Source organism: Enhydra lutris, unplaced genomic scaffold (genome assembly GCF_002288905.1).
Source record: "Enhydra lutris kenyoni isolate GAN:26980312 unplaced genomic scaffold, ASM228890v2 scaffoldscaffold4, whole genome shotgun sequence".
NCBI lineage: Eukaryota > Metazoa > Chordata > Mammalia > Carnivora > Mustelidae > Enhydra > Enhydra lutris.
This window is the reverse complement of record NW_019154088.1, coordinates 10,149,653-10,175,253: the sequence shown is the minus strand read 5'-3', so window position 1 is coordinate 10,175,253 and position 25,601 is coordinate 10,149,653. Positions and strand designations below refer to the sequence as shown.

Sequence of the window (25,601 nt, the reverse complement as noted above, 5' to 3'; positions counted from 1 at the left end):
ATGCTGGGATTTACGGAAGATCAAATTGCGCATAACTCATATCTGAAACTAGAAAAGAGGAAGGCACAGTCTGGGCTCTGGAGACAATCTGCATTTAACGTCGTGGGAAGAGAGTCAGTGGAGGAGGCAGCTGGGGGAAGGTTCGAGAAGGCTAAGGGAACTAGGCAAGTGCGGAGTGTAGAAAAGTCAAAAGCAGGATTTCAAGAAAGAAGAGGTGGTGTGGAAACAAGTGGTGGAGGAAACTTGGAAAAGCCAATTGTGTTTGGTGAGGTCAACCTTGGAAAAGAACGGAGTTAATTGTCATTCAGATATTTGCTGAGAGCTTAATTCCTGCTAGTGCAATGCTAATTGCTAAGGACTGGAGGAAGAGCACCGTTCTGGACCCAAGAAGCGCACGGTGTGGCAGGGGAAGTGAGAAGTGAATGAATACTTAAGATACAATGTTGAAAGTGCTCAAACTGAGGGGTGCTCAAAATACAGAAGTCCTGCGGAGTGGGCGGCCTCCTGAAGGAGGCGGGGTTTGCAGTCCAGGTGCCAGGTGGGTCTCCTGAAATTCCGCGCGATTCTAGGGGATCGGGTCCTTTGAGGCCACGGACAGCTCTTAGGCGGTTGTGGGGAATGGCGGCCCCGGGGAACGCTGGCGCCCGGGGGCGAAAGGATGTTCGCAATATTTGGGTCCTATTTGAAAGGTGCGAGGTGGAGATTGCAGCCTGAAGGAGGAATGCAGAAAGGAAAGGAGAAAAAAAGCTTTTCTAAATTCTCCCCTACTTTCTGGGTAAGCAGAAAAGATCAGGAGGGGTGGAAGCCGAGCCCTTTGGAAGGCTAATCGACCGAAAGCTTCAATTCGCCGGGCTCAGGGAACCTTGTTACTCTTCTCCCGCCTGTACTTCGGCCGGAACCCTAGTGCCCTAAGGCCTAGTTCGACGCCGGACTAGAAAAGCAGATGGACCCACACGAGGAAAACGGAGTACCCGGTCGGGAAAAGCGGGGACCCGGGTGGAAGGCGCTGTCGGGCTCCGGCGGGGAGACCAGCGGACGCCGTCGGTGTGTGGGGAGCAACAGCCCTAGCAGGTGAGGATTGAGGGGGCCGCCTCGCCGCGGCCTGCTCCGGACCGCACCCCTGAATCAGAGCGGGAGTTAAAGACCGGGGCTCCAGAGTTTCGTTTTGCCTGTTACTAGCTGTGTGACCTCGTCATTTATTCTTGGAACCTCCTTTTCTTCGTCTCTGTAATCGGCATAATAACAGAACCTCTCAGGGTTGTTGTGAGGCGTCAGTGAACTATACTTGGAACGGTTCCGGGCGCTTGGTCAGCCCTGGATATACAGTCTGGACGAAGACAGCTCTCTTTTAGCTCCGTGGGTTACGCGGCGGTCAAAAATTACCAATTTCGGCCAGGGGTCATCCAGTTGATGAAAGGTTTTATTTTATGTTTTTTGGTAAAAATACTAAACAAAAATTTATAATTAGCGTTATATTATTAGAGAAGTAACGCACTACTGAGGACTTCGAAGATCCGGTGAATATTATTACTCATAATCCCATCATCCTGCATACGACTTTAAGCCTTCTTTTTTTTCCTCCCTCAAATCTTTTTTTTTGGTACACTTTTATGCTTGTAATATTAGTTTACATGCAATTTTGATTCCTCCTTATTTGCAACTTAGTAGTGTAGCCTACGGATGGGGTTCACAAGAATCATTTTTGATTGTACAAATTCCATTTTATGGATTTATCATTTGTTTCCCAAATTCCTTTATGTGTAGAGATAAAATTAAACACAATCAGTGAGGAAAATTGAAATATTACCTATGATTCCAGGACCTCAGATCAACTTTTTAATTTTCCTAGTTCTCTCCTATTTTTTTTTTTTTTTAAGATTTTATTTATTTATTTGAGAGAAAGAGAGCATGGGGCGGGGGGAAAGCAGAGGGCAGAAGAAGAAGCAGACTCCCTGCTGAGCAAGGAGCCCAGTGAGGGGCTGGATCCCACGACCCTGGGATCATAACCTGAATCAGAGGCAGATGCTTCACCTCCTTGAGCCACCCAGGTGCCCCTATAGTTGGTCTTTTTTTTTTTTTTTTTAAGATTTTTATTTATTTATTTGACAGAGAGAGAGAGATCACAAGCAGACAGAGGGAGAGGGGGAAGCAGACTCCCTGCTGAGCAGAGAGCCTGATGCGGGGCTCCATCCCAGGACCCTGAGACCATGACCTGAGCCAAAGGCAGAGGCTTATCCCACTGAGCCACCCAGGCGCCCCTATAGTTGGTCTTAATAGAGCTGAGGTTATTGGCCATGGATGTGAGTAGAAGGTCAGGGAGTTGGGCCTTGTGCACTATTTTAGGAGTTTGAATTTCTGTGTGTGTGTGGGTGGGGTTATTGATGACTTATTATAAGGGGAGTACAGTCGTATTTAGACAAATTCCTTTTGTTGCCAGTCAAAGGATGGTTTGAGAGAGGTAGAGATCAGAGTCAGGGGTGCTTTGGTACTTAAAGAGTGTCTAATGGGCCAGTGACAAGGGCTTCACCTGGGAGGTTGTTAGAAATGAAGATAAAGGATGTCTGAGCTGAGTTTCAGACATTAGCTAGGCAAATTCCACAGAGGACAGATTGCTGAAAGCAGCAATCTGTCAAGGCCTGAAGCTGAGAGAGGGACTACTGGTTGGCACTTGTTGGACTGCGAGTGTTTGTGAGTATTGGAGTAGAGAATTGGGATGGGACTCAGGTGAGGTTGGGGAGGTGAATTTTTGTTCTTCCTCTCTCCTGGTCTTTGGGCCAAGACAGGAGAAAGACAAATAATTTGACAGTGCATATTTTATTCCTTTTAGGGGTGGCTGGAGTAAGTAGGAGAGAGGACTATTTAGCCAAAGTTGTTATTTTACCAGAGCTATAGAACTTACATTGCTGATGTTTTGTTGTTGTTTTTTAAGGATTTTATGTATTTATTTGAGTGCACGATAGTACACGTGTGAGATAGAGTGAGTGCATGCATGTGTGCCCACGGGCAGGGGTGGGGGGGACAGAGGGAGAGGGAGAAACAGAACCAGGCTCCCCGCTGAGCATGGAGCCTGATGAGGGGCTGGATCTCAGGACTCCGGGATCCTGACCCGAGCCGAAGGCAGACGCTTAACCCAGTGAGCCCCCCAGGTGCCCCTATTGCTGTTGTTTTACATGTAGAGGCAGGAGCATGTAGTAGAAGGGCATAAGACCAGGGTTCTGGTCCCAGCTTCCGTACTGGTGAGCGTTGTGAGCTTCGGCAAATCACTTCACCTGTTGGTGTCTGTTTCTTAGAAGAAGGAAATATCTACCTCACTTGTCCTACAGGATCCTTGTGTGCATTCAGTGAGATAATATGTCAGGTGGTTTGAGATTGTTAAGAATGACATTTAAATGTGATGGTATTAGTGTTATTGTTTAGGTTCTAGATTTGGGGAGCTCAGATAGTGACTCAGAGTCCAACCCTTGCTACTCAAAGTGTGGACCAAAGTGTGGAGCTTTGTAGACATGAAGATTCTTGGGGATGTTACCAGAGAACACTCTTATAGCCATCATTCCATCCGATCTTCAGAAGAATCCCTTAAGGTAGGTAGAGGACACATTAACACAGCCTTACCCCCAAGAAATTAGAGACTTGAAAAGATCAATAGCTTTACCTGAGGATAAAGAAGTTGATTAGGTTTAGCAATCTGAAATTGCCAGTATTCACAATACTCATAACCTAATAAGTGGTCACGTTTTCTGACATACAGTGCACACTGTAGTTCTTCTTTTTGTAGATGAAGTGCTAAAACGTCACTTAGCCTAGGTCTGGAGTGAACTAGTTGAATATCTATTTTAGGAATCAATGATTTCTTTAAAAATCCAGCATAAAAATTTAAGATTGACACAAGTGGGTTGCCTGGATCACTCAGTCATTCAGCATCTGCCTTTGGCTTGGGTCATGATCCCAGGGTCCTGGGATTGAGCCCTATATCGGGCTCCCTGCTCAGTGGGAGGCCTCCTCCTCTCTTTCCCACTCCCCCTGCCTGTGTTCCCTTTCTCACTCTCTCTCTCAAATAAGTCAATAAAATCTTTAAAAAAAAAAAATTTTGACACAACCTTGGGACACCTGCCTTTGGCTCAGGTCATGATCTTGGGGTCCTGGGATCAAGTCCTGCTTCAGGCTTCCCGCTTGGCAGGGAGCCTGCCTCTCTCTCTGCCTCTGCCCCTCCTCCCGGCTTATGTTCTTTCTCTTTCTCTCTGAAAAATAAATAAAATCTCAAAAGAAAAAAAAGATTGACACAACTTTTTGAAGTGCGTAATTGAATTATTTTGGGGTAAATAACTCCATAAAGGAGGCCTATGTTTCTTTCCCTTTTGGCATTTTTTCTCAAGGTAATTAGATGCTTTACATACTCTGCAAACAATATTCTGCTCATAGTAAGGCCCTGGGTAAATGTTTACAGAATTAGAAAATAAGTTCCTGAATTTCACAATACATGATCTGTGTTACATTTGAAATTGTGATGCATTCATTGCTGTCCTGGTAACTGTTCAATGTCTTTTCTGTTTTAGGTGGAATTGGCCCATTTGCTGAAGTTTCTTTCCCTCATAGCCCAGGGAGAAATTTACATTTGGACTTTATCTTACCATGGCTTTGGTTCTCAGGTTTCTGAATGGCGCTTATATTTTCAGACATTGCCCAAAGCCATATGCCTCATGTCCATATTTGGTTACCCGCTTTGCAGACTATTGTTCTAGTAGTCTTCAGAACCCCGTGGCTGCTTCTGGTAGAACCTCCTCTCAGAGGAAATCTGAAGGGGATTTGCAAGGACATCACCAGAGAGAAGTTGCTTTGGATATAGCATCTCCTGAAGAAAAGCCTGAAGTTAGTTTTGATAAAGCAATTAAAGATGAAATAAAGGACCATTTTAGGCGTTTGAAGGATGATATTGTGAATCATTGGATAGGCCCTGAAGGCCGCCCTCTGCATGAGGTCTTGATGGAACAAGCCAAGGTTGTCTGGCAGTTCCGTGGAAAAGAAGATTTGGATAAGTGGGTAGTGACTTCTGATAAGTCTATTGGAGGCAGAAGTGAAGTGTTCCTGAAAATGGGCAAGAATAATCAGAGTGCACTGCTGTATGGAACTCTGAGCTCTGAGGTGCCTAAGGATGGGGAAAGTGGCCGCAGTGGGTACTGTGCAATGATATCCAGGATTCCAAGGGTAAGTGAAGCCTCAGTGCCTCAGTTTTCTAGTGAACTTTGGTGAATTTCACTGTAGCACGAATAGAACCGTAGCATATGGCTTTTGTTTCCGTAAATGAACACACCTGGCAGGTCATCTGTGTATGGCGTTAAGTAACTGTTGGGCACAGGTATAAAGCTGAAGCATAAGGGGGACGTGGTTCCTGAAGAAGGGGTACTTGTTACTAGGCATCACTTTGGGCCAGGGTGGGGCCATTCTTAGTTTGAGGAGTCCTGAGAAGTCAGACGTTTAAACAGTGATTTGGGGAGATTTGCATCTTCTCTAATAGATCACAGATCCTGTGATGGTCAGGGTTCCTTAGAGTAGATGGAGGGTCACCTGTGGCTTTATTTTTTTTAAGTAAACTTTTTATTTTAGAATAGTTTTAGTTTTATACAAGAATTGTACAGAGAGTCCAGAAAGTTCCATGTGTCCCTCACCCATTTTCTCCAACTGTTGCCATCATAACTTGCTGTAGTACACTTATCACAACTAAGAAACCAACATTGGTACATACTATTAACTAATTCTGGATACTATTTGGATTTTACCAGTTTTTCCATTTTTTTGTTCCAGGATCCCACCTGGGACACCACATTACATCCAGTTGTCATGTCTCCTTAGGCTCTTTAGTCTCCTCTCGTTTGTGATAATTTTCTAGTCTTTCCTTATTTTTCATGAGGATGTGAGAAATCCTGGCCTGGCATTTTGTGGAATACCCTTCAATTCGGGATTTTCTGATTTTTTTTTTCTCCTGGTAGGTCTGGGTTGTTGGATTTTTTTAGGAAGAATACTATAGAGTTGAAGTACCCTTCTCATCACTCTTATCAGGGGCTCATGCTAGCAACCTGACTTAACACTGATGGGTTCACAGTGACCACCTGGCCAAGATAGTGTTCCTCCAGTACTCCATTGTTAAATTACTTTTTTTCTTTTTCTTTCCATACACTGTTTGGAAGCAAGTCAGTAGGTGTGTCCTATATTCAAGTCGTGGGGTAGGGCATGGGATTAAGTTGTATCTCTTGAAAGGAGTGGTATTTACACAAAGTATTTGGGATTCTTCAGAAAGGAAGATTGATTTATTCTCCCACATTTATTTATTTAGTCAGGCAGTCATTTTGTGTGGCTCTCAAACTTCCGGTTATAATCCAATACTATGTTATTTACTTTGTTGCTCAAATTGTTTTAGCTTTGGCCATTGGCAGCTCTTTCAGGTTGGGTTTTGTTCCTTTGACATGCCTCTATTTTTTTGTTTTTTAGCACTTTCTTGCACTACAGGATACTCTAAACACATCTTGTATTTTCTCTGTCCCAGCACTAGAATTAGCCATTTCTCAAAGGAGCCCTTGTTTGTTTTTTTGGAGCTGTGGGTGCTTGGGTATACTTGTTGCTACTGGGTTGACATTACTTCCAGGACCTCTTAGTGGACACGGCAGGAAATACAAGGATGTGCACCAGCCCCATCTAGAGATGTGGAAACATGCCTGTAATTATTTCTATATCTGTAGTACACTAAATATGAGTTCATGCTGTGCTCTGACTCTAATCTAGTACTATGTGGTTCATCCTGGGCTTCTCCCTCTTGCCTATCTATAATTTCCCTCTATAATAGTGGGAAACCTGTCTCCCATCCTTACCATCAGTTTACCTATGAATTCAACCCCAGGGTACATGCAAAGCAGTTTTAGAACTTTTATCCCATAACTCTGTGAGAAATAAGCTTACCAACCAGAATACAGTGTTTGTATATAGTTTCTTTTGTCTTTAGCCTTATAGTTTCTAATCACAACACTGTTTTCCACAGTTACTTTGGTTGACTCCTTTGTCTTACCATCAACCTGTGGCTTTTTGCAAATTTGCTGACCAGGTGTTATTCCAGGGCTGCCTGCACAGGCTCCCATGCCTGGCCTTGGCCACAGCCCCTGGATGTTTGCTTGGATATTGTGCTCTAAGGAGAATGGCAAATGTTAGGCATAGTCTTAGGCTTCCTCTATCCAGATAATGATGAGAAAGAAAGATATGTGTTGTTGGAGAGACATATGCTTTCAAAGATTTTTTTTTTTTCCCAGTGCCTGAAATCCACAGAATGGATTTGGTCATTCCACAGTAGAAAATAATTCTGCAGTTAGATACACACTGGGGGGTATTGAAAATAGGTGATAAAATTTATTAAGTGTGCCCTGCCAGTCCTTGCACTACTTTATATATGTTTATATATAAATGTATATAAATATATACATCTATCTATCTATCTGTATCCCTCTCTCTATATATTTACATCCCTTTAATTCCTCCCAACTCTCCTCCAAGGTGTGGTCATCCTCATCATATAGATGAGGGAACTGAGGCTTTGGGAGATTTAGTAACTTGTCTAAGGTTATATAGCTACTTGGGCACCAAGGTGGCTCAGTTGGTAGAGCGACGGACTCTTGGTTTCTGCTCAGATGGTAATCTGAGATTGAGTCCCGTGTGGGACTCCAAGCTCATGTAGAGTCTGCTTGTCCTTCTCCCTTCCCCTCTGCCCCTCTTCCACACACACCCTCTTCATGCTTGGTGTGTGTACCCACTCTCTGTTGTTTTTTTTTTTTTTAAGGTTTTATTTATTTGTCCAAAAGAGAGAGAGAGTGTGCAGCGCACACAAGTAGGGGAGCAGCAGGCAGAGGGAGAGGGAGAAGCAAGCTCCCTGCTGAGCAAGGGGCCCAACTCAGGACTCTATCCTAGGACCCTGGGATCATGACCCATTTAACCCACCAAGTTAACCGACTGAGCCGCTCAGGTGTCCCACTGTCTTTCTCTCTTTAAAATAAACAAATAATACCTTTTAAAAAGTTATATAGCTAGTAAATAATAGTTCATATGTGAGCACTGCTCTTCTTGAAATCAGATTACCTTTGAGATTGGTATGAATAAACACCTTTGTTAATTAACACTACGTTCCACTTTCCCTGCAAGAGATAGTATAGATAGTTGTTAAGAATACAGACTTTGGGGCGCCTGGGTGGCTCAGTGGGTTAAAGCCTCTGCCTTCAACTCAGGTCCTGGTCCCAGGGTCCTGGGATCGAGGCCCGCATCGGGCTCTCTGCTCAGCAGGGAGCCTGCTTCCTCCTCTCTCTCTGACTGCCTCTCTGCCTACTTGTGATCTCTCTGTCAAGTAAATAAATAAAATCTTTAAAAAAAAAAAAAGAATACAGATTTTGGAGTTAAATGGCACTGGATCTGCCACTTCCTAGTTGAGTGCTCAGTTTCTTCATCTGTAAGATGGAGCACAATGATAGTACCTATCTCATAGGGCTATGAGGATGAAATTATGCCCTCAGAGTGAGTGCTTAGGGTAAGGTTTCCATGGATAGTAGCTATTTTTATAAAACAGTAGTTTTAAAACTTCACCTCTTTCATAGGTTTCCTATCTATGGGAAGGCAGCTGTCATGTACACTCAGAATCCATTGCTCCATAGGACCAGGGAAAAAAGGTACATAGTGTCATTCATTTCCATTCATTGATACAATCGAGTGCCTACCACACGTCAACACTGTCCTGGGCCAATCATGTCTTGAACATTACCTTAGAAACAAAACTGTGTCAGTATTTTGTACTAAAATAAGAATCACCAGATTTGTCTGCCTCCTAATGGTGGTAGAAAAGTCAGAAAAATGCCTAGTGGATCCTTTTGATGCTGCAAAAGATAACGACTCACATTTTGCTTTTGGTGGAAAATGAAATGAGTTAATTTTCCTTTCTGTATTGTAGGGCCCTTTTGAGAAAAAGAGGGCTTATGATTGGTCCCAGTTCAACACTCTGTATCTCCGTGTACGTGGAGATGGTCGGCCTTGGATGGTGAATATCCGGGAGGACACGGATATAATCCAGAGGAAGAATCAGATGTACAGTTACTTCATGTTCACCCGTGGGGGGCCCTACTGGCAGGAGGTCAAGGTAACAGTACAAATTCTTACTGTGTATGAAAATGAAGTCTTGAGATCATGGTTACACTGTTGTTTGGTTCATTTGTTTTCCTTATTAATCCTTCTTGGAAGGTGTGGAAAGGGAAAGAAGATAACTGACTTAAGGGTAAGATTTATATAATTGATTTTTTCTTTCATTAATATAAATGCTAGTTTCCTAACCAGTAAATATTTTTTATAAAGTCGTGACTAGGTCCATGCTAAGTCATGGATACATGTCTGCTCTGGGCGCAAGTAGGTGTTTAACTTTCTGCCATATTCTCTCTTCCAGGCAACTCCCTAAGAGCAATAAATGCTTCCTATTTCACAATCATGAAATTTTTATTTATTTCTTGGTAATACAATACTTTGTGAGAAGAAGCTTTGAGAAATTAAAAAACGTTAGCCTGAAGGAAAATAAATAGAAATTCAGGGAATGAATTTCAACTGCCCATTCTTTTCTTCTGCCTACTGAAAGATTTTTAATCCTTAAACTCAAAAGAAAGTCCCCATTTTGCTTATACTTAAACCTAAGGGTCATTCTGGATTCCTTTCTCCCTCATCCCCCATATAGTCTGTTAGCAAATCTTATCACCTATACCTCTGAAATACACCCAGAGTCTGACCATTTCTTGCCCGTCTCTCTCACTGTCATCCCAGTGCCTTTGGATTACTACAGCAGCTGCTTTATTGGTTTCCTTTGCTCTCTTGCCTCCTAAAATCCACTCTCCACATAGCAGCCAGAGTGATCTAACAGCATAGTACAGATTACATCACTCACATGCTTAAAACCCTCTGGTGGCTTCCCCTTACAATCAGATTAAAGCCCAAACTCCTGAACATGGCTTACTGGGCCTATAGTATTGGACCCCTGTCTTTATCCTGCGTCTCCCGCCTACCTCCATACTGGCCCCTTTCCTATGCGTCACACCCAACAAGTTCACCTCCCTCTCAGAGCCTTTGCACTTCTTGTTTATCTCTGGTATGCTCTTCCCCCATAGTCTCACCTGCTTCCTCTTTTCTGTCCTTCACCTGTCAGGTTGAAATTCACCTCAGAGACGTCTGACCCCTGTAGCTAGAGTTGTACCCTGTAACCCAGGTACTTTGAGTGACATTACCCTGTTTTTTTTTCTCTTTTTCCTTTTTTAAGATTTAATGATTTGAGGGGTGCCTGGGTGGCTCAGTCGTTAAGCATCTGCCTTTGGCTCAGGTCATGATCCTGTATGTTTTGTAATATACGTTGTTTACTGAATTTTACATATAACTTTCTGCTGAAATATTTTTACGTTTTTAATTTCTGCTTAAATTACTATATAAACCAACCAGATTTTAGTTATTTCATCCTTTATTATTGTACATTTAGATTGTTTTCAGAATTTTGTACTGTTGTACCAAACTCTGAAGTAGATAACCTTATTTTCTTAGGATATATTCTTAGAAATAACATTCCTAGAATAAATGATTTATTTTTAAGGCATTTGCACATTGCCATATTATTCTATGGTATTACTATTTAATTGTTAATGATTACTTTCTTCCCTGAAAATACATAGAGTCCTAATTTTTGTCTGGAAAGAATAGTTGTTTGCAACAGCTCTCTTTAAATTATTGAGGGAAAGTGATGGGGAAGAGATTTTTCTTTTATTAGAGTATTATTGAAGTACTGTGTTATATTAGTGTCAGGTGTGCAACATAGTGATTCAGCATTTATATATATTACTCAGTGCTCACCATCATTAAGTGTAGTCACATGAGGTTTTTTTTTTTTCTTAAGATTTTAGTTATTATTGGTGCCTAGGTGGCACAGTGGGTTAAGCCTTCGCCTTTGGCTCAGATTATGATCTCAAGGTCCTGGAATCGAGCCCTGTGTCAGGCTTCCTGTTCAGCAGGGAGCCTGCTTCTCCCTCTCTCTCTCTGCCTGCCTCTCTGTCTACTTGTGATCTCTCTGTCAAATAAACAAAATCTTTAAAAAAAATTTTTTAGTTATTATTTAAGAGAGCAAGCCTGCATAGGCAGGGGGAGGGGCAGATGGAGAGGGAGAAGTAGACACCCCAGAGTGGGGAGCCCAATGTCTCTATCCCAAACATTGAAGGCAGATACTTACTGACTAAGCCACTCGGGTGCCCAAGAGGTTTTTGTTTTTTTTAGATTTTATTTATTTATTGACAGAGATGGCACAGGTAGTGGGAGAGGGGAGAGAGAAGCAGACACCCCGCTGAGCAGGGAGTCTGATGTGGGACTCGATCCCATGACCCTGAGATCATGACCTGAGCCGAAGGCAGAGGCCTAACCCACTGAGGCACCCAGACGCTCAAGAGGTTTTTAATTAAATGTTACTAATTGCTGTTCAGTTGTTCATGAATAAGTCTCCTGTAGTAAATAGAAGTGAGATGCTCAAATATTTACTCTGATTATGGAGAGAAAACAGGAAAATGATGGAAAAATTATATAGTTTACTGTCACTTATAGAGAAAGAATTGCGCATCCTTTTCTTTTATACAAGATGTAATGTTCCTTCTTAGCTTTTATCCAGCCAAAAATATCCAGTTCCCTTGGTGTAGACAGTGGTTTTAGAGAATTGTGTCAAAAAGACAGAAGAGATTAGTTTGCGGAATGGTGCAGTATGTGACACATGACACATGATAAGCGGGTAGCCTTGATTCCATTTCTACAATGTTTTGAATAATGAGGTAGTCGAACTGCCAAACTAGGATGCAAAATGAGAAACTGATTGAGGGGGGACCTCTCCAGGTTTGTTTGACAGGAATGAAGGGAGCGGGGGATCTAGGATATGACCATATATATGTATGTATGTATTTATTATTGATTTATGACTTATTTATTTACATTTATTTATTCAGATTTCTTTATTTTAGAGCGAGTGAGCATGAGCGGGAGAGGTAGAGGGAGAGAGAATCTCAAACAGACTCCATGTTGAGCAGGGAGCCTGATGCAGGGCTCCATGCAGCACACCACCCTGAGATCGTGACCTGAGTGGAAACCAGTGCTTAACTGACTGAGCCACCCACATGCCTCTGGATGTGACTGCATTTTAATCTGCTGTGTGACCAGTGTGATCTTGTATAGTGGTGGGTTAGAATCTGAGTTTTTGAGTTTGTTTTTATGTCAACAAGTGCTTTTGGTGATAAATAATCTGAACAGCACATTTTTTTTAAACATTTATATTTTTTGGCTCAAAAATCAAAACCTAAAATGATGTACAGTGAGAAGTCTCACTCCCACTCGTGTCCCCATCCACCCTCTTGCTGCCCACCCTGGGTAGGTAGTCACTTTTCAGTAGTTTCTTGTGTAGCTTGGCAGTTACATTATGCAGATATAAGCAAAAATAAGTACTTACTCCTAGTTTCTCCAATTTTTCCTACTCAAAAATAAAAATAGCACGCTTTGGGCATCTTCTGTGCTTATTTTTAAAATTTAAATCCTAGGGGTGCCTATGTGGCTCAGTGGTTAAGCGACCGACTCTTGTTTTCAGCTCGGGTTGTGATCTCAGGGTCATGAGATTGAATCCAACATCAGGCTCTGTGCTGGGTGTGGAGCCTTCATAGGATTCTATCCCTCTGCACCCCTACCCCTCTAAAAAAATAAATAAAATTTAAATCCCAGAGAGCTTCCATATCAATGTGTAGAGTTATTCTCCTTTTTTTATTATTTTGTTTGGTATTTTTGGTTATATGGAAATCCTATAGTTGATTCCTCTATTAATAGATACTGGGTTGTTCCCAGTTGCTATAAGTTTTTAAAATTTTTTTTTGAGGTGTTATTTTTTTTAAAAAAATTTTATTTTTAAATATTTTATTTATTTATTTGACAGAGAGCAAGAGAGGGAACACAAGCAGGGGAAGTGGGAGAGGGAGAAGCAGACATCCCGCTGAGCAGGGAGCCGGATGCATGGCTCAGTCCCAGGACCCTGGGATCATGACCTAAGCCAAAGGCAGACGGTTAATGACTGAGCCATCAAGACACCCCTTTGAGGTGTTTTTAAAATTTGTGTTTCTACTGTGGATTCTATCTTCTTCACTAATATATAGGTTTTTCCATTGTATCCTGTGTGAATCTGCATTAAGAAAATAGCTGCATAGTGTTAAGTGTATAGATGCACCATAATGTAACCATTCCCCTATTTTTCCTTTTCCTTTTTTTTCTATTAGAAAAAGCTACATCTTTTTTTTTTTTTTAAGATTTTATTTATTTATTTGGCAGAGAGAGAAATCACAAGTAGGCAGAGAGGCAGGCAGAGGGAGAGGGGGAAGTAGGCTCCCTGCTGAGCAGAGAGCCCCGATGCGGGGCTCGATCCCAGGACCCTGAGATCATGACCTGAGCCAAAGGCAGAGGCCTAACCCACTGAGCCACCCAGGCGCCCAGAAAAAGCTATACTTTTATGTATTTGTCAGAGTTTATAACATATATTCCTAAAAGTGAAATTGGTAGGTCAGAGTTACAGCATTTCAAAATTTGCTAAATACTACCATTAGTGGGGCGCCTGGGTGGCTCAGTCGGTGAAGTGTCTGCCTTCAGCTCAGGTCATGATCCCAGAGTCCTGGGATCAAGCCCAACATCGGGCTCCTTTTTTGACAGAGAGCCTTCTTCTCCCTCTGCTTCTGCCTGCTGCTCCCCCTCCTCATGCTCTTTCTGACAAAAAAATAAAATCTTAAAAAAAAAAAATTGCCATTAGTTTTCTACATAAAACATTGCCATAAACTTAGCAGCTTCAAACGGCCCATGTTTATTAGTTCACAGTTCAGTAGGTCATGAGTTGGGGCTTGGTATAGCTGGGTTCAATGCTTGGAGCCTAGAAGGCTAAAATCAAGGTTGTCAACTGGGTTGTATTCCTTTCCGGAGGCTCTGGGGAAGAATCCACTTAAAAGTTCATTGTAGTTTTTGGCCAGATTCAGTTCCTATGATTATAGGACTTTCTGTACTGGCTGTCATCTGAGTGCCAGTCTCAGCTCCTGGAAGCTTCCTGCAATCCTTGTCATTTTGCTTCTGCCCTTTTCAGCCCCAGCAGTGAAGAATCTGCTCCCAAGAGATGCTTTTAACCTCTTTTGCCAGTCCTCCTGTGGGCTCAAGTGATTAAGTTGGGCCTTCAGAGGATAATCTTCCCTATATTAAGGTCAGGTGCTTTGGGACCTTCCTCAGCAGCAGATGTTAGGGTGAATACCTGGAAGGTGTGTGGATACAGAAGGTGGAAATCTTGGGGCCCTCGTAGACTCCTGCCTCCCAGTTTCGGGCTAGTCTCTGAGTCGTGCCAGTCTGTACGCCTACCAGTAGCATACAAGTGTGCCCATTTCTCCCCGTCCCCATGTTTCCATTGATTGTTAAATCTTAGTCACCTGTGAAAGCTTTGTAGATACTAGTTTTTGTCCATAAATGTTGGAAATATTTTTTTCCTAATTTATCTTTTGCCTTTGCTGTCAAAAAATTAAATTGTACTCTTACCATTTTTCCTTTGGGATTTCTGGCTTAGAAAGGTTTTCATCTAACACTATTTCAATTAAAAAAATATATCTATGATCCAAATGCCTGGCCACTTGCCATAACTGTAAATTAGAACTGTAAGATTAGAATCAAAGAATGTTAGAATTAAACTATCACTGCAGTTCCATTACAGATGCCTCAGTTGCTTGTATTTTAGCTCTGAAGTAAATGGTTTCTCTTTTCAGATTCCTTTCTCCAAATTTTTCTTCTCTAATCAAGGAAGAATTCGGGATGCCCAGTACCAGCTTCTGCTTGACAAGGTAGTATTTTCCTAAATATACTTTCACTCAGAGCTGTGATCTTTAGTGAAACAAAACTCCTGTGAGGATTTCAAGTCCATTTTGAGGGTTGGCAATGAATGGCAAATTCTTAACAAGGTCATCCCAGGTATTCCACACACAGACTGACTCAGACCTGTTCTATGAACCAAACCATGCAGGAGGACTTGAAGTGTGGTCATCTTTTCAGCTTGCCTACATTTAATTTAGCTCCAAAATAAGAGAACAGTATTCCAGTTCAGGAGGGCTTCAAGGATCCTCCATTAGATATCCATGCTGTCCTCACCAGTCTTAAGTGGCACTACTTTAAAGAAAGGGAAGAGGAGTAGAAAGAAAATCAGCCCTCCACTTCCTTTTATGATTTGCTACAGCATAGAACTATGGTATACTTGTTAAGGCCTGATAGTGTAAAGACCCAGTTATATTAATCACCTTATGGAACTTAAACTCCAGGAACAGTGTCAGTGTATGAGATTTTGATCAGTTTCTCTATTTTAAATGTAGATCTCTTCTATTGGATTCACCTTGGCTGATAAAGTGGATGGTCCATTCTTCCTGGAAATAGATTTTATTGGAGTGTTTACAGATCCAGCCCACACAGAAGAGTTCGCCTATGAAAATTCTCCAGAGCTTAACCCAAGACTTTTTAAATAGAGATGGTAATTTTGTAGTACCAAACTAAGAGTAGCAGTATCCGTGATGACTGAGACAAATAAAGTATTTAATGGCTTTCATCCAACAGCTGGTATGTATTCCCTGAGCCAAAGGTAAATGCTGTTGCCAAGAGGGGCCACACAGTGAGACGCAGCATGAAACTAGGTTCTAAGCTATAACTTAATGCAAGTCCTGATGTGGAGGTACTATGTAAAGAACTTAACTGTTTTGGGTTAAAATGATTTGTTAGGAACAGTTCCTACACACATACACATTGCCAAAGCAAGCAGCCCTCAAAATGACTGTTGAGGTCCTTCTCCTACTCTGTTCCTTGTAGGTTCTTGTGTTTTTTTTTTTTATTTAAAGATTTTATTTATTTGACAGAGTAGTAGACACAAGTAGGCAGAGAGGCAGGCAGAGAGAGAGGGGGAAGCAGGCTCCCCACTGAGCCAGATGTGGGGCTCGATCCCAGGACTCTGGGATCATGACCTGAGCTGAAAGCAGAGGCTTAACCCACTGAGCCACCCAGCCGCCCCGGTTCTTGTTTTTTTTTTTTTTTTTATTTTTATTAAAAAAAAAATTTTTTTTTAAGATTTATTTATTGGACAGAGAGAGATCACAAGTAGGCAGAGAGGCAGACAGAGAGGGGGAAGCAGGCTCCCCGCTGAGCAGAGAGCCCAATGTGGGGCTCAATCCCAGGACCCTGGGATCACGACCCGAGCCGAAGGCAGAGGCTTCAACCCACTGAACCACTCAGGCGCCCCTGGTTCTTGTGTTTTCTAATCCATCGTTGGAGGAAAGGAGATTGCTAAAGATTGCTATACAATCCAGTGATTTTTAGTATATTCAGACTTGTCGATTTTTATCACAAGCTAATTTTAGAAAATTTCTATCTGCCCTAGAAGTAACCTTAATACCCCTTGGGCAGGCATTCTTTTTTTTTTTTTTAAGATTTTTTTTTTTTTTTTGACAGACAGAGATCACAGGTAGGCAGAGAGGCAGGCAGAGAGAGAGGAGGAAGCAGGCTCCCTGCCGAACAGAGAGCCCGATGCGGGGCTCGATCCCTGGGATCATGACCTGAGCTGAAGGCAGAGGCTTTAACCCACTGAGCCACCCAGGCGCCCCTTGGGCAGGCATTCTTAATTCCCACCCCCTGCCCCAGGTGTCTACTCATCTGCTTTCCCATAGGTTCAGCGTACCTGGATATGTCCCACAAAGACAATTATGTAATATGTAATCTTTTATGTCTGGCTTCTTTTCACTTAGCATAGTGTTTGTGAGATTCATCCATGTTGTAATATTAGGACTTTATTTCCTTTTAAGTGCATCATTTTTAATCTATTAATGGACAACTGGATTTTCTTTATTTTTTGGCTACAATGAATACTACTGTAAATATCAGCCTATAAGTTCTTATGTGGACATGTGCTTCTTTTTCTTGGGTATATACCTAGGAATAGAAGGTCATGTGCCTCTTGTGCTTCAATGTTACACATGCCATTGCTGGGTAATGTAGTAGATTATATATATATGTATATATATAAAAATTTTTTTTTTTTAAAGATTTTTTTTGGTTGAGAGCACAAACAGGGGGAGCAGCAGAGGGAGAGAGAGAAGCAGGCTTCACACCAAGCAGGGAGCCTGATGAGGGGCTCGATCCCAGGAACCTAGGATTGTGACCTGAGCCGAAGGCAGTTGCTTAGCCAACTGAGCCACACAGGCTCCCCTGTGGTAGACATATTTAACTTTAAGAAACTACCAACCTGTTTTCCAAAGTGATTATATCCTTTTACCTTCTTAGCTGTAGTGCATTTGATGGTGATTTAATTGACCTGATTCTGCTTAAGAGCAAAATCTGAGTTTATTCATCACTAGGAGTATGCCAACCTTCTGTGGGCTTGTATATGTTTAACAGTAAGTATAACAGAGTTGGACATGTGCTATGAAAAATACAAGGGGATGACCTGGTCATTTCTCCTTAGGGTGAGAAGAGGTGGTCAGGACAGATGCACAGAGTATAAGTAAGCTTGTTAACCTTAGCTGGTCAACTCAATCATGAAGTAATTTACAAAGAATCTACCACCATGAGAAAACATTTATGAAAATCTTGAACAGTACAAAGCTCAGAAGGTCCACCTCAGTGCAATAAACATGGCTAGGAGGCTAAGCAACTCTAGTCTTTTCCATGAAGTAACTCTGACAGAGCAGACCAATCCTTGAAGCAGCAATCCTCAGATTTCAGTATGGCCCTGTTTATTTTTAAATAAGTCAGGCTAGAATGAACTGTAGAGTTTTTAAGAATATATTGAGTGACAGAGGGCAATTACATCAAGTGATCTGAACAAACTTGCATAGGTAACAAAACACTACTCGAAGTAGAATATGCCATCACTAACCCATTTGGTTCCCTGTTTCATTAAGACTACTTGATTTTCTAGAGGAGGAAGAGGTGGCTTTCTCAGCTTGTTAGTGGTCCAAGTTCTACTAAATCTTGTGGGAGAACTACCTCCCATCAGGTAAATGCTTCTGTCTAGAAGAGGATTCCAGTTCTGTCAGCAGAGGGAACTTGACATTAAAAATCTAGGTCAAGAATCTATAGGATGAGTCACTGGAAAACTGAATTGTACAGAGATAGGTAAAAACCATTTGAAAGCATCTGTGAGCTTTAAGGTTAGTAACATCTTTTCAGGGATGTAGCATGTGAGGAAAACCACCAACACTACATAGATAGTGAACAAAGCAGAAGAATCTTTTGACTAAAGTGGGGAAGACAGTAGAAAAAAAATGTTTACACTAAAGAAAGGGTTCAGAATAAAATACTATTTACAGGATGTTAAAAAATTAATCTTCAGCCATAATGAGGCCTCTCCGAGCTCCTAAAACCTTTGCTTTCTTCTCCTTTCGTCTTTGCTCATGTTGTTTCCGTTGTTCCTCCCTAAAGGGGGGACAGGTACACATTAGGGTCTAGTGAAGCTCCACAAAAGTCCACTTTAAAGCACCTGTCAGACTAGTATCTAAGCTTAAGCTGAAATCCAGTATAGTTGTACAAAACACACTTACAGGACACTGTCCTCTAGCTAGTGCCCTATGGAAACCACAGCTCTATGTCCCTTGTGTTAAAAGGGCTAGGAAAGTGGCATTTTCCTTTTTATGTTAATGCAGCATTCTAAAATTAAGCATGGAACTGGAACAAAAGACACCTCGGTACCTCTGTTTTAAATGAGAAATCTCTGCTTTTGGAAGTCAGAGGTCAGGCTCAAAATCAGTCTGGTGGAAGTACTAGAACTAGGGTCTGCTGATCTAAGCCACTCTGTTTCTGGAAGGGATTGGGGATTGGTAGGAGGGGTTGGGGGAGGCTAGTTTTATGTTAAACTTAAAAAAAAAAAATCATGAAGTAATCGCTACACCTAAGGTGGGGCTCAAACTCACAATCCCAAGATAAAGAGCCACATGCTCTTCCAGCTGAGCCAGCCAAATGCCCCTATGTTAACAATCTTAATAGCAAATATAGGTAGTAAATAAATGTCTTGGTGGGAGCTGGATATAGGCAAGTCAAATGATGGGTAATCCTGTATCAGGATGGTTTTGTTCAGGGAATCAGCTCAGCCAGGACCAGCTAAAACCCACAGCAAGCTTTGGGCTTCAGTTTTCACACAGAAGGAAGCCTCTAAGGATCATCCGGGGATTTCTTCTGGCTAAGGCCTTGAAGCCTAGTAAGCCTGGTTTCCCTGGGACTGAAGAACTTACACCTGTGCACTTGGATCGGCATCTGGGGGGACATCCAGGTACACTGTTGGGGCTGGTAGGTCATGTGAGAGCAGGGTCTCCTTGTGTATCACCTGTCGAGCTTTGGAAACAGTGCAGTTGCTTGGGCCCCTCCTCCCAATTACTGAATTAAAAAACCACTGTGGTGGGCCCTAGGCATGTATATCTTCAAGAAGTCCTATATGTGATCCCACGACTACCTTTTCTTAAACACCACTGTTAATGACACTCTGTACCTCAGAGGCTTTGCTTTTACATACAGTCTTTCAAAATTAAAATTACTGTAGTACTGGGTAATTATGTACTCACCTAGTCTGGAGAGGAGGTTGTTTGTAAGTTTTCTTGTGGAAGCTAACTCTGTTTACATGTTCCTTCAGAGAATTATTTTCTTTAGATTGACCCCATGGTTTCAGTTTGCCTGGTTTAGGAGAGAAAGATTTAAGAAGATTCTATTTATATTACCTGTTTTATTCTCTTCATCTGAGGCTACTTGCTATGAATATTTATACTTCATTTTTATTGACATTTGCCTGTATAATTCCATTAGTTTTAGTTCCTATTCCACAAAATATAAATTGTATTTTTCCCCCTAAAAACAAGGTTTTTTTTTTTTTTGTTTTTTGAAAGATTTATTAAGAGAAAGAGCTCGTGTGCACACATGGCCTGGAGGGGCAAAGAATCTCAAGCAGACTGCTGAGCACAGAGCCTGATGTGGGGCTTAATCTCAGGACCCTGATATCATGTCCTGAACTGAAATCAAGAGTTTGACGCTTAACTCACTGAGCCACCCAGGCACCTAGAGAAGTCTTACTGTTTTTAAAGCAATTCTAGGGACGCTTGGGTAGTTCAGTCGGTTAAGCATCTGCCTTAGGTTCAGGTCATGATCCCAGGGTGCTGGGATCAAGTCCCATGTTGGGCTCCTTGCTCAACAGGGAACCTGCTTCTCCCTCTGCCTGCGGCTCCCCCTGACAAAATTTTTTAAAAAAATATATAAAGCAATTCTGGAATTATGGAAGGACCACATGAAGTATTGGTGGTGGTGGTGGTTAGTATTGGTTTTAAATGGATATATGGATGCTTTAATGTATGCCCAATTTATATGGGCATTTATATAGCCAATAAACGTCCCAGGTTGTTGGGTGGGTGGATTCCAGCCTGGGATCCTTCGAAAGTTTTAAAGAAAACATTCATTTGTCCATAGGCCAATTTCCAAGTTTCTTGATTTTTGCCTGAAATTTTATTTCTTTGCTGTAACACTGATTAGAAGTTATGGCTTTGATTTACAAAAATCTAAGTGAGTTGATTAGTATTTGCTTAGTGGATAGTCTTTTAAATTACGGTCAAGTGGACCCAGGGGGAAGAAATTCTAGGTGGCCAAGTACAGCTTTCCGCTGAGGCATTAGAATTTTCCACATCCTCAGACGTAGAACTGTTTAATCCTACGTCTTTGGCATGTCTCGTATCTCGGAGCATCTGCACGTACCTTTGTGTGGCTCATAGTTGAGGGGACGAGACAGACTTGCTTTGAGATCAAACACTGGCTTCTTGCTGGAGACTGGAGTCTGTGCTGCCTGAGTTGTCAGCCTGAATGGTGTAACAACTACAGAACCAAGGAACAAAACCCCAGGGCTTAATTAGGGGAAAAATAAAAGGCCTATATGGTTTTTTGTTGAAGTACTGTTTCTCAGTCTTAAATATATCATCTCTGTGAACAGTCTCAAACATGTAGTTTTAAAAAGGAAAGGGGGGAAAATAACTAAGGAAAGCTAATCACTGAGGCTTCCCTTGTGAATAGCTCCCCAAATAGTCTCAATATTAGGCTGTTTCCTAGAATCAGCTGGGAGTTGAAAATCCTGTTTAAATAATTGGGTAAATGTTCAGGCTGTGTCCCTCATATTATTTACCCTTCAAAAATATGTTGTTAATAGTTTAGTGGTGATTACAGGGTCAGAGGAAACAGCAGTGCAATCTCTGGGTGCAGGACTATAGACGCTCTTTATATTTTCTTTATAACTTTTTGTATTTTTCAAGTTTTCTATGATGAACACTCATTTTACCTTTCAAAATCAAAGTGAAATGTCTTCGGAAAAAAATGTTAATAGTAACATTTTCATTCACATGGATATAAAGCCTGCAGGAACCTAATCAGATATGGCAGACAAGATTTGTGGCTCTGGTTGTCAGGTAATAGAAGCGGTTATTTCAAAATGTGAATTTTTGTACTGTAAAGTTAATATACTAGAATGGTAAGACTCAGTAAGCCAAATTTTCGCTACAGTTGGGCACCATGTATCAGGCACATTTTATTAATTCTCTCCCATCGCAGGCTGTTGTTGAATGTCAGCACTTGCATGTAAGTATGAATAAGCAACTAAGATTTAGGACCACGCAGTTAAGTGAGAAAAGCACAAAACCCCTCTGCGTTCATCCCGTGGTGTGGCTGTCAGGTGCCAGCAGTGGGGGAACACAGGCCATCCACAGTGCCGAGCAGTTTCAGTAGCTACCATTCAAGCTGGCCAGTATACCCCAGTCCATCTGAGCTCCAGAGAACCGCTCTCATACATACAGGAGACATGGTTAAGAATGGTCATGACACTAAACAAAAGCTGGAAATACCCACATACATACTGCTTCTGGACTCACTTAAAATGTAGCTGTCAGCCTCACGTTCCTGTCTTTAAGGTATGAAGAAACGCTCATAAAGTCTCTACGTAGATTATTAACCGACAGCCTCAGAGGAGTTGGCGAGCCTTTCTATGTGATCATGGCTCTTGGCTGACGTATTCAATGGGACTCTCAGGAGAATTTTGACATAGTTCTAAAACAGGCCTCAATCTCCTGGTTGTAGTTTTTTTTGTTTGTTTGTTTTTTACTTTGTACTGCTACTGCAGTATTCTTTTGAAAACCACCTAGTCCTTTTAGGTGATTAAGTAGACCATGTGTAGAAGAGTGTCCATATGGCTTAGTCTGGCTTACAGAATCTATTAGTCCATTGTGTGGCATTTATTCCACCAACTCTGGGATCCTATTAGTTTCACAATCCTGGAAGGCCAGTCAGAGGCTGTAATGAATACTGTGATCCTCCTTCTAATCCCGGAGTCCGGGAATGGGCTGAATGCTCTTCAGGGAGGGTCACTGTCTTAGGACTCCTTATAGCAAGATGGAGTCCTCAGGCAGATACCTGTTTTTTGTCCGTGTCTCTGGCATTTTCTTCACCCATACAGAATGAAAAATATGCTATGCTCAAATTTTTGCTTTGGATTTATAGTTATGGAGAAGCTTTCAGTAAACAAATACACTTAATAATTTGAGGAAGTTACATGGCTTAAAGATGAACCAGAGTTGTTTTTTTGTTTTACCAGAAGTGGAATTCCCAGTTGTGGTCTTTATCTTGTATATCCCGAGCACAGCCTGGCCTTTTGGGGTACTCCCAGATATGGTCACATGTGGAGACTTTCTGGCTGGAGTCTTGGTCAGTGAACGCTTATGCTCATTATCTTTGGTAGCAGCTGAAAACCTGAACAGGACAGTGGAGTACCAAACATGAGTGTTTGTGTGAAGAGTAACTTGTGTCAAGCATAAAAGCAAAACCACCTGTGAAAGGGCTCAAATATAGACTTGTTACGTGAATGAACCTCTTTTGCAGAATAAACATTTTACAACACTTGATTTGTAAAATATGGTTTTGTATTCACTGCTTTCCTTGCCTTGCCCAGTGACAGGACAAGGTAGAGCTCCAAGGGAATGCCTTTGGGGCTCAAATTACAGTTTAGGAGGTACTTCAACCACTCCCCCTTTTTTCCTCCTGGTGACGGCCTGTCAGGGAACAGGAGACTGCTGTGCCAGATAAGTGATGGGGACAGTCTTCCTAGTAAATGGTCATTCATTTAAATGGTACATAACCCTGTTCTCCTGGCAAATTGCCATAAATTTATTCCACTGATTATGATGCATATTTCTTATGAATTTTAACATCTGAAATTGGGATGTGTTTCATAATTAGTAACACATGATAACTGGCAGTGGGTTTTTTCTTAGTGGTTCATAAAGTAATGAGTCTCCATTTGATGGTGTCTTAGAGTCAGCGAAACTCAAGAAGGACAGACGTAAATATACACGATGGTGGTGGTGGTAGGTTAACAGAAGACAACTTCTGGACTTGCAACTAAGATGTGGCAGTAATCCTGTATCAGCACCCCAAATTATGAGGTATCAGCATTACCTTTCGACCCAGTTAAGACAACTGCGTGTTAGGAGAGGTGCCATGAAGTCCAGGCTGCTGTGAACACTACACTGGAGCAAGGACTCGCCCCGACCATGCTGTTCCTCAGTACTATTAAATACAGTCAGAACTGCCACGTAGAGGTACCTCACGTTCCACACTAACTCAATAGGGTTCCAAACTTCAGGGCATTTTTAAGGTCTAAACACTACATCAGATAACTGCAGGTGTTGGGGAAGTATCACCAGGTACCAACACTATTAGACGCTGCGAACACCCTTTAAAAAGGAGAGAATAGGGGCGCCTGGCTGGCTCAGTTGGTAAGCATGCAACTCTTGACCTCAGAGTTGTGGGTTCGAACTCCACACCAGGTGTGGAGGTTACTTAAAAATAAAATTGGAGGGGCGCCTGGGTGGCTCAGTGGGTTAAGCCGCTGCCTTCGGCTCGGGTTGTGGTCTCAGGGTCCTGGGATCGAGCCCCGCATCAGGCTCTCTGCTCAGCAGGGAGCCTGCTTCCTCCTCTCTCTCTGCCTGCCTCTGACTGCTTGTGATCTCTGTCAAATAAATTAAAAAAAATAAATAAATAAAATAAAATTGGAGTGCCTAGGTGGCTCAGTGGGTTAAGCCTCTGCCTTTGGTTCAGGTCATGATCTCAGGGTCCTGGGATCAAGTCCTGCATCGGGCTCTCTGCTCAACAGGGAGCCTGCTTCCCCCTCTCTCTGCCTACTTGTGATCTCTGTCCAATAAATAAATAAAATCTTTAAAAATAATAAAAATAAAGGAGGCCTGAAGATCTTCATCTCTGGGAAAGTTAAAATGGGGACTACCCTGTGTCAGGGAAAGTACAAAAAGAAAACAGGGGTTAGCGGGGCACAGGGTAACTCACACTGCAGTACCCAGTGGGTTACAAAAGTTACACTTTAGGACTAATCAGTTATTTTCTATAGGTATTTAGCTTCAACTTTACATTTAAGTCAATGGAAAAATTTCTCTTTACATGTCTTTATAGGCATACGTTAAACTAATAAAATGAATATCCATATATACCTTCTATCTTTACTTACAAACCCAATGTGAGCTTAGAGAAGTTTAAGAAAACCCGAGACAAATTTAAAGAAAAAAGATTAGAGCTTATAAAAACCATCCACTTATTTTCCTCTCTCCATTCTGATCCCCTTCTGCCTTCTTTTTCATCAACGTTAAACATACTTGATGTCACCCACCTGAAATGATCAGGAGGCAGTAAAGCTTTGAGACCTCCTACTCGATTACATATTGGAGCTCTTCTTACCTGACGTTCATTTTAGTTGCCGAGAGCATGGAACGCTTGGCAGAGCCCTTCCCACACAAGGTGCTCCTACCCGTAGCGCCCAGTGGCCGGCCCTGTGAGCGGGGCTGGCTGGTGGGAGTGCAAGCCAAGGGGAGCCTTCCCCGGAGAGGAACTGGAGTCACCACTGCGCCCTTGGTGGCCGGCTGCTTCTGCAGAAAGATACCACACCATGTTCAAGTTGGGCTTCTTAGCACTGTCTCTAGAGCAGCTTCGTTCATCCCGTTGTTCCATCCCCACTTTTTTTTTTTTTTAAATTATTTATCTGACAGAGAGAGGGAGAGAGCAAGCACAAGCAGGGGGAATGGAATGGCAGGCAGGGGAGAAGCAGGCTCCCCCGCTCAGCAAGGAGCCCGATATGGGGCTCGATCCCAGGACTGGGGATCATGACCTGAACTGAAGGCAGTTGCTTAACCAACTGAACTACCCAGGGGCCCCTCTATCCCTAATTTTAACCCCACCTGTATCTTTCATTCTCACCGCCTCATCCTTTTCCTCCCTACCAGGTGGGCAGGGCAGTTGCTTGTACCTGTATCGCTATGGCGACCGAATCAGAAATAACTTCTGGTTGTGCTGAGTCCTGTACTACAGAAGCCTTTCCCAGCTGCCATGAACCCAGGTATTTTCTGACTAAAGAATGTGGCTTAAACATGGTTTAAAAGTCCCCTATGGCCAGAAAGGAAGGATAAATAGCT

The 25,601-nt window shown here is 42.3% G+C and overlaps 2 protein-coding genes across 8 annotated transcripts in view; one reads left to right on the top strand and one right to left on the bottom strand.

The window, feature by feature from the left end:
• Window positions 1-1,013: 1,013 nt before the first annotated feature.
• LOC111162186 (NADH:ubiquinone oxidoreductase complex assembly factor 1) lies at window positions 1,014-15,928 on the top strand. Of its 2 annotated transcripts, none has more exons than XM_022526414.1 (5): window positions 1,014-1,071; window positions 4,554-5,202; window positions 8,972-9,157; window positions 14,847-14,921; window positions 15,444-15,928. In XM_022526414.1, the coding sequence occupies exons 2-5, from the start codon at window positions 4,630-4,632 to the stop codon at window positions 15,591-15,593; spliced, it is 984 nt and encodes a 327-aa protein (XP_022382122.1). In that variant the 5' UTR covers window positions 1,014-1,071; window positions 4,554-4,629; the 3' UTR covers window positions 15,594-15,928. The 2 variants fall into 2 exon arrangements, with proteins under 2 accessions (XP_022382122.1, XP_022382131.1); XM_022526423.1 differs by lacking the exon at window positions 1,014-1,071 and adding an exon at window positions 3,548-3,581.
• A 2,391-nt stretch (window positions 15,929-18,319) lies between these two features.
• LOC111138596 (nucleolar and spindle associated protein 1) overlaps window positions 18,320-25,601 on the bottom strand; it is a 32,698-nt gene continuing 25,416 nt past the window's right edge. For 3 of the 6 annotated variants that reach the window (XM_022490619.1, XM_022490615.1, XM_022490644.1), the window contains exons 8-12: window positions 24,871-25,058; window positions 22,718-22,875; window positions 20,842-20,958; window positions 19,668-19,776; window positions 18,320-18,528 (exon numbers count right to left, since the gene is read on the bottom strand). In XM_022490619.1, coding sequence (XP_022346327.1) covers window positions 18,435-18,528; window positions 19,668-19,776; window positions 20,842-20,958; window positions 22,718-22,875; window positions 24,871-25,058 — 666 coding nt within the window. In that variant the 3' untranslated portion in view covers window positions 18,320-18,434. The remainder of the gene's footprint in view (window positions 18,529-19,667; window positions 19,777-20,841; window positions 20,959-22,717; window positions 22,876-24,870; window positions 25,059-25,601) is intronic. The other 3 variants (XM_022490634.1, XM_022490625.1, XM_022490652.1) reach the window with 2 other exon arrangements.